The sequence below is a fragment of the Alosa sapidissima genome, chromosome 15, assembly GCF_018492685.1.
Source record: "Alosa sapidissima isolate fAloSap1 chromosome 15, fAloSap1.pri, whole genome shotgun sequence".
NCBI classification, from domain to species: Eukaryota; Metazoa; Chordata; class Actinopteri; order Clupeiformes; family Clupeidae; genus Alosa; species Alosa sapidissima.
Window position 1 is genome coordinate 24099717 of NC_055971.1, and position 8236 is coordinate 24107952.

At 45.1% G+C, this 8236-nt stretch overlaps 1 protein-coding gene across 2 annotated transcripts in view; it reads right to left on the minus strand.

Moving 5' to 3' along the window:
- Positions 1-3146: 3146 nt before the first annotated feature.
- The window catches only part of LOC121684568 (transforming growth factor beta-1 proprotein-like), a 24894-nt gene continuing 19804 nt past the window's right edge, over positions 3147-8236 (minus strand). For both annotated transcript variants that reach the window (XM_042064628.1, XM_042064629.1), the window contains exons 7-8: positions 5440-5550; positions 3147-5012 (exon numbers count right to left, since the gene is read on the minus strand). In XM_042064628.1, coding sequence (XP_041920562.1) covers positions 4965-5012; positions 5440-5550 — 159 coding nt within the window. In that variant the 3' untranslated portion in view covers positions 3147-4964. The remainder of the gene's footprint in view (positions 5013-5439; positions 5551-8236) is intronic.

Genomic DNA, 8236 nt, shown 5'->3' on the forward strand with positions numbered 1-8236 from the left:
AGAATGTGATGTCATCATACTGATGGACATGTGGGGAAGATGAAGGAGGAAATGCAGAGAGATAGATACGTCTGCCGCTTTTGTATGATAGGAGGTATGACACAGAGAGAGCTGGACTCATGAAAAACACTAGGAAGTTGGGGGCCACGGTGGTGCAACAGGCTACAGTGTCCGTACCACCTTGGGTCCAGGTGTCCATGGGGACCCGTGGTCGAGTCCAAACCAGGTCATTTCCTGATCCCACCCCATCTCTCTCTCCCACTTGCTTCCTGCCACTCTTCACTGTCCTCTGTCCATAAAAGACAAGAAGCCCAAAAAGATATACTGGTGTACTGAATGTTGGAAAATGAATGTTCTAAAGAACATCTGGGTTTATTCAGAGCCTTATAAATAGATCTCTCTCTAGGGCTCTGGATTCATTGAATTCAACATAGAATTTTAGAACCTTGAATTGTTGCAGAACGGAAACTTGTTCTGCAGAATGTTCAAAAAACAAACACCTTTAAGGGTTAAACAAAAAACTAGGGCGTCCACTTTAACCTCATGGAGGAGAGTGGAGACGGTAGTGCAAATGTCCACAAATGTGCACTCCCTCTCTTTTTTGTTGAATCACTCTTAACATCTTTTAATATTCGTTCTCAGTAGCAGCAGGGGTTACATAGAGACGGTCGTGCGACAACCCATGGGTGTGGATGGGGAGTTGAACAGGTGGTCAGTATATAGTGAAGGTTGACCGGCTGACAGAAGTCTGAAGCCGGCATTACGTACCTCACATCAGTATGCACTGTGATGGCCGCAGGGCTCAGCGCAAAACAGTAGTCGGCACGACATGAAGGCTCCCTCGGCCACGCGCTTCCACTAAACCGAGTGGCAAACCATTGAAAATGATGGGTTTCAGACCACAGTGGTGCCATAGTGCTATTGCATGTGGCGGGCGGCTAGACAGGGGGAGGCGGAATGAGATGTACAGAGGGAGAGAGTAACGTATTCTCAACATTGTGGGCACGTCCATACGGTATCTACTCTCGACATAAAGCGCAGTCTATGGGCTGCACTCGGTGAAAAGAAAACCACGTGGCTGTACTGAATTGAGAAACCGGAGGACGAAATGGATAGTGTGTGAGAGCAAGAGACACAGACACCTGGGGCGTGGAAACCTGAAAGAGAGGGATAGACAGAGAGAGAGAGAGAGAGAGAGACAGTGAGAGGAACAGTGAGATAGAGAGAAGGAATGAAGGATTGGATGAAAGAAAGAGAGGAGGAGAAGGGAGAAAGTGAGAGAATACGGTAAGACTGAGAGAAACAGATAGATAGAGAGATGATTCAGTGAGAGATAGAGGAGGAGAAGGAAGAGATGAGAAGGGAGAGAGGGAGAGGGGGAGAGAGAGAGAGGGAGAGAGACTGAGAGAGAGAGAGGGAGACTCTTGCCAGGAAAAGGGCAGTGTGTCCGGGAAGGCCAGGCTTTCCTCACCGACCTGTGAAGACCAGTGCTGCCAGACCGGAGACTCACTCTCCAGAGCAAACAGGTGTGAGCTGTTTACCTGTCTGTACACGCGCACACACACACACACACACACACACATTGACACCCATACACACATGCATGCATGCGCATGCGCACGCACACACACAAACAAACGCATACACACAAGCAAACATGCATACAAGTCCATGCACCCATGTATGCACGCATGCACGCACGCACACACGCACACATACACACACACACAGACACACACACACACACACACTCTCATTCACTCACTCACTCACTCACTCACATACACACACACACACTAGGCCTGCAGTAAAATAAACATGCATGTGCATACACAATTGTGCATACACAATTATTCATAATACCAACTTAACTTAACACATGCATACACAAATACAGAACTATAAATAAACACATTAGTATTTGCTCACATACTGTTGACAAGTGTGCTCTCAGAAACACACCAGCACACATACACACAGATACTTGAGTGAAGCATTTTCACATATACAACTCTATACACACACACAGACACACACACACACACACACACACACACACACAGCATGTGTGAACGCCTCGTGCAAACACAAACACACAGTAAACTGCTGTGCCATATACAAACTGGATACACAGGCAGCTAGCGGAGTCCCATGTGAGTATAATTAGTCATGTCAACACTAACACAAAACTGAAAGGCTCCATTAAAGCCATAACATCGTCCCTTGTACTCCCCCCCCCCCCTTCCAACCACCCCAATAGTCATTACTATTTCAGTATTACTCCAACTTGAGGACAAATGACGTTTATTGCTGTTTGTGTAAAATGAGTATTTACAATGGCAAGCGTGATGGTTGGAAAAAGTTAAGTGCAAATACAAACAGGTGTCATGATATGAAGCTGACAAAACACTGTTGGAACGACTAATGTGAAAAGGATGAAATTAACTGAAAACATGTAACTGGAACCGTTTAACTGACAAACAAAAAAGTCTTTTGAACAGCAGTAATTCTGAGGCAAAGAAAAATGACAGCATTTTGGATAAAATATGACAAAAAAACAACAAACAGCAAGATATAAAGACAATATAATATAATCAGATCCACGTTCACCATTGAACGCTTTGAACATGACATGGTATACAATTACTTGAAAGCAAAACAACAGCGCTAACAATGCTACCATATGCCTTAGCTCTTTAAAAAAATTACAACAAATTACAACAAGAGACACACAGACATACACACACACAACTAGCCTGTAAAAAAAACAGGACCAGAAAAAAAATAGCATGGTGCATTGACACCTCATCACTAGCATAATTTAGGTCACTCTGATCAGGACACACTGTGCCACTCCATGTTTTTAGATGTCTGTGAACAGGTCATCGAAAAGAGCCACAACAGCATGGTGAGAAATGGACAACCAAGCAGACAAAACTAATGCACTGGACCGCTCCTAAGGACCACAGCGGGGGAGGACTGACAGTAAGGGCCGGGTGGATGTGTGTGAGAGAGTGTGTGTGAGACACAGAAAGAGTGTGTGTGTGGTGTGTGTGTGTGTGTGTGTGTGTGTGTGTGTGTGTGTGTGTAACAGAAAAAGAAAGAGAGACTGTGTGTGTGTGTGTGTGTGTGTGTTTTTGTGTGTGTGTGTGTGTGTGTGTGTGTGTGTGTGTGTGTGTGTGTGTGTGTGTGTGTGTGTGTGTGTGTGTGTGTGTGTGTGTGTGTGTGTGTGTGTGTGTGTGTGTGTGTTGTGAGCAGGGTGCATAGGCGCCTCCGTGCAGATATGGCCCTCTGTCAGACAGACGCTGAGTTAGCTGCAGGTCAATTCCTGCGGGATGAGTCCACAGGCCTGGACAACACCTGGACGTTTGGTGTGAGGGAGAGGGATCTCCACACACACACACACACACACACACACATACACATTACCATTTTTAGAGTAAAATATGTCTCCAAGGAAAAAAGGAGCTGTATCCACTTGCAGCTGTCCATGATATGTGTTATGTCTCGCACACACACACACACACACACACATACACACACACACACACACACGCACACATGCACACACACACACACAGACACACACACACACAAACCAAACATACCCTCAACTCAGTCAATGTCCACTCAGGCATGTAAGTTTCTGTCCTCCACATCTTTTCCTCTCTCTCTCTCTCTCTCTCTCTCTTTCTCTCTCCCCCATCTCCTCCTTTGCTTCAGCTGTCCTTAGAGAGTCCATTGCTCTCCTCTCCAAGCTCATTCCAGGGCAACGGCCAAGACAGGAGTCCAGTGACCCGGGCCTGTTCCATACCAGTGGCTCCTAGCCACAGAGAGCAGCCTCTCCCTTGCACTGCCACCAGAAGTCATTGTTTCTGTTAAGGATTCTTGTTTTAGTGCAAACATCTCATCCCTTAAGTTCCATGGCTCCTGTGAAAACGTGGGTCTCCTCAAGGGATCGGGGGCCTGGCGGACGGGTGGCTGGGAGGGTCAAAAAAGGCTCAGCTGTGGCCCGTCTCACCTCTGCAAGCGTCTCAGTGCCATTCCTTTAGCGTGATTCATTTTCTATCAGCACCACTTGAAATCTTCATTGTACAGACAAATAAACTAAATTAAATGGAGGCAGAGTTACCTCCTAAGTACAATGCAAGTCAAATTTCTATGTAACAAAATAAATTAATAAAAAAAAAACATCAAACATAAATGAATATACTAAAACACACATAGCATATATTCCTATGTATCTTTAATATATATATATATAATTAATATTATGTGTTTTAAATGGATGTCCTTTGGTCTTCAAAAAGCATCTGGAGGAGGATAAAGGATGCTAAGTGCAAAGGGTTTGTTTGCTGTGCCTTTCCAACTTTGGTCAATATGTTTGTCCTCCGCCGATCCTTGTTCCTGTTTGGTGAGTTCATCGCAGTTCTCTCTGAGTCTTCAGCTTCTCCACATCTCAATCCTCTTCTTTCTGCCACAGACTGCCCTCCATAATGGGAAGTGTGTGTGTGTATGTGTGTGTGTGTGTATGTGTGTGTGTGTGTTTGAGTGTGTGAGTGTATGTGTGTCTGTGTACTGCATGTTTGTCTGACAATGAGGGTTTAAGTCATGTGCATATTTTCATTTATCAGATGCATTTATCCAATGGAACGTACACTACACATACAACATTCCTTTGTCAAAGATTGAAAAACTAAGCTTCACACTCATGGTGCTTTTGGTGCTGTTAGCATTCTGGTCAACTGGTTGAGCAATAGGGACAAGATTTCTGTTCAAAATATTCCTGTCTTTGTGTATGTGTGAATGTGAATATGTGAGTTTGACTGAGCGTGTGTGTGTGTGTATGTGTGTGTGTGTGTGTGTGTGTGTGTGTGTGTGTGTGTGTGTGTGTGTGTGTGCGTGTGTGTGTAGCAGTGGCAGGTAGTCCATTGAAACTTGGGGGGGCCTCTCACTCCAGCTGCTTAGCTGCATTTGCAACTCCTGACACTCATGTTGGACAGCTGTTCTACCTGTGGAGAGACATGGAGATGAGATGGTGAAACCAACACGTTCCTGGAACCTCTGATAGAAGAACTCAACTACGCTGCGTTCCAGATAACTCGGAAGTCGGGTATTTCCGACCTGAAATTGCCCAGCTCTGAACTTCAAACTTGAGCTGGATGGATTTGCCCCAGGTTTACATGTAGGTAGATATTCCATCATTGAGAGGTGATCCATTATACATTCATAGTAACAAGTTGGAAAAGAAATCTCGACTTCTTACTGTCTGGAACCCAGCATTAGAGTCCTACCCACACTGTTGCTAAATCATGCTGACTATTTGTGCATACAGTATGTCGTTAGCTGCATTATGCCTTTGTGAGTGTGGTGGTTAACTGAGGAGAACGTTGTTTAAATTGTTTAGCTCCGACTCTAAACACTGGCTGCGCTGTTTACCTTGTGTTGCCGGCCAACGTAGTAGATGATGGGCAGTGGTTCCAAGACGTGAGGGACGCAACAGGGCTGGGCCGATGCTCCGGGATTGTGATGCTTATACAGAGCTAGAATCTGTGTGCCACACACACACACACACATAGAGAGAGAGGGGGAGAGTTCAGAAGTGCTTCATCAGCTTGACCACAGCCAAAGCAATCATTAAAGACAAGGTCTGAGTCCGAAGCACAGTGACATGATAGTATCTTCACGAAAGATTGGCTGGAGAATTAGGAGTGTGTGTGTGTGTGTGTGTGTGAGTGTGTGTGTGAGTGTGTGTGTGTGAGAGAGAGTGTTTAAGGGAGAGAGACGTAGAGAAATAATGTAAAGGTGTGAGCCAGGGAGTAAATAAATCCAGGATTCGGTGAGAAAAAGGTCACTGTCCTAAATGACATAGAGACTTTGTAATGTGTGCATATGTGTGTGTGTGTGTGTGAGAGAGAAAGAGAGAGAGAGAAAGAGAGAGAGAGAGTGAGAGAGAAAGACACACGGTTCTATTTGCTCACACCCCTCTGTGACACCAATTTATAATCTCCAGTGCCCACAGACACACATGTCAGACACATTGATTCTGCCTGACAGTCACACACACACACACACACACACACACACACACACACACACACACAGACACACACTCCCACGCCCGCCAGACCCACAGAGCCCCCAGCCCTGGGAAGAGCACACAGGCCTGGGCACTTTGGGCGGGCGGCCTCTGCTGTGGTCAAGGAGCACGTCTCTGTGGGCTGGCACCGCTAACCTCTGCTCTCTGCAAATGGCTTTGCTTCACTTTCAGCCCTGCCCTCCCTCTTTCACCTCCGTTTGCCTTTACCCAGATGTCTCATCACTTTAAAACGCAGTAGGCTATTCAGTAGCAGTAGGCTATCTAGCAGTATGTTAAAATGCAGTAAGTTATCCAGTAGGCTATTCAAACAATAACAGTAATAGGTTGCTATTGACCAAATATCCAAATATTAGCTTTCAGTGTGGTACAATCTCTTTGCAAATTATGTTTAATTAATACGTGTTTTAATTGTCCGGACTAAAAATACTATCACACATCTGTGCCAACCATTCGCTTAAACCAGCTGATTCTAATTACAGTAACACAACTCTTCAGCCAGGTAACTAATTGGTGAGATCATCTGTGTTAATTGCACAGGTAGAACCAACACATGGTTGGACTTTTACTTTCTAAAGCTGGACTTTTCCACCTCTGCTTATTTCCAAGGGGAATATTTTCGCCCCTTTCGAGGGTTTTCGAGGGACAAGGAGTAGGCGTAGGCCGAAGCGGAAGGGGGGTGGGGCTGGGGGGGGGGGTGGTAAGAATGAGAAATGGGATTGGGTCTAAGTCTGATACTGCTTTTAATTGTAGTGTTGATGGGTGGGTTATTCTGGGCATCTAGGGGCATCTGGACAAAATACTGTTCACAAGTCCAGCTTTAATGGACAAGGAAGGCCTTTTGTATGCTTTCATGCGCCTCATTGAAGATCACTCAAAGGGTTGCTGGAATGGAACGTTTACATTCCGTCAAATAGAAATGCCACGGCGACAAGATTTTGTCACCGGTCCATTACAAACACACTTGAAGTAGGATAAACATACTTAAAGACGACCCTCTGACTCTTCTCAGCATCCTGAGAAGAGCCAGTCTACCCATCGGGCCTGCATTTAAGACTTCATAACTATCACATGTGCTCACAAAAGCACTCTGCGGCATACTGCTGAGTTTTTATTATTTTATTCGTACATCAGACAGACTAGGAGCTACAGGAGGGAGGCCAATGTAATCATTTCCATACACACATACACACACACACACACACAGCATAACATAACATATTAATATATAAAACAGTTTGAGCTTGGGATCAGAATTAGCATTAAAATTATAGCCCTGCATCCCTTCAGCTGATCAAATATTACCCTGTTGCCAGCTAGTCAAATTGCAACTGCTTTAATTTAGAAATTGGCTTTGGACAAGGTTTAAGCTTGGTAAACCACATCATTCAAGCACTTCAAAGTGAACCTTCCCACCTGACCAAATAACGGCAACAAAGTTAGCCTATACCTGGCTACACACTCTCTGCCAAGCATAAAATTGCAGTGCATTTGCACAGGAAAATGGTATTTAAGCCTGACATAAATATGGCAGGATCTTCTGGAGAATGCAGGAAACATCTGGACTCGTTTATGGAAGGTCACATCTCCAATAGGCTAAATACAATCGCATATCCTCATCTTTTAATGCATGAGAAATGTGTCATTCTGTCTTTTTAATAATCCCTTTTCTTTCCTGTGGTGTTGCGAAAAACCTGCCATCCACTTGGCAAAAGACTGTGCTTCCTCCAAAACACACACGCAATATGTTTGACCACTTAGTCATACACACGCAGTACGTGTGACCATGTAACCTGTGCTCAGCCCTGCACTCGCTCAGAAACGAACGTGCACACAAGCAACACCTTGGACGCTAGCAATCAAGCTAACAAGCCAAGTCTGCTAGCACTCTCACTTGCATGACTCTTAAAGGGACACCAGGCAAGCCTGATGCTTTTTCTCTACGAAACTCCCCCTCGCTCGGTCTGAAGCTCTTTTCCTTTTCTTTGCATCATCCGTCAACAGTTTTCGCTGCTTCTTCGCCGGCTCTGCCATTATACACACGTTTGCAACAATCTCTAGCGTTTCGTTAGCCTGCCTCTGTGCTGTAAGCAGGATGTAAACTGATCCTGCTTCGGTCGGCGGGTACGATACACTGAA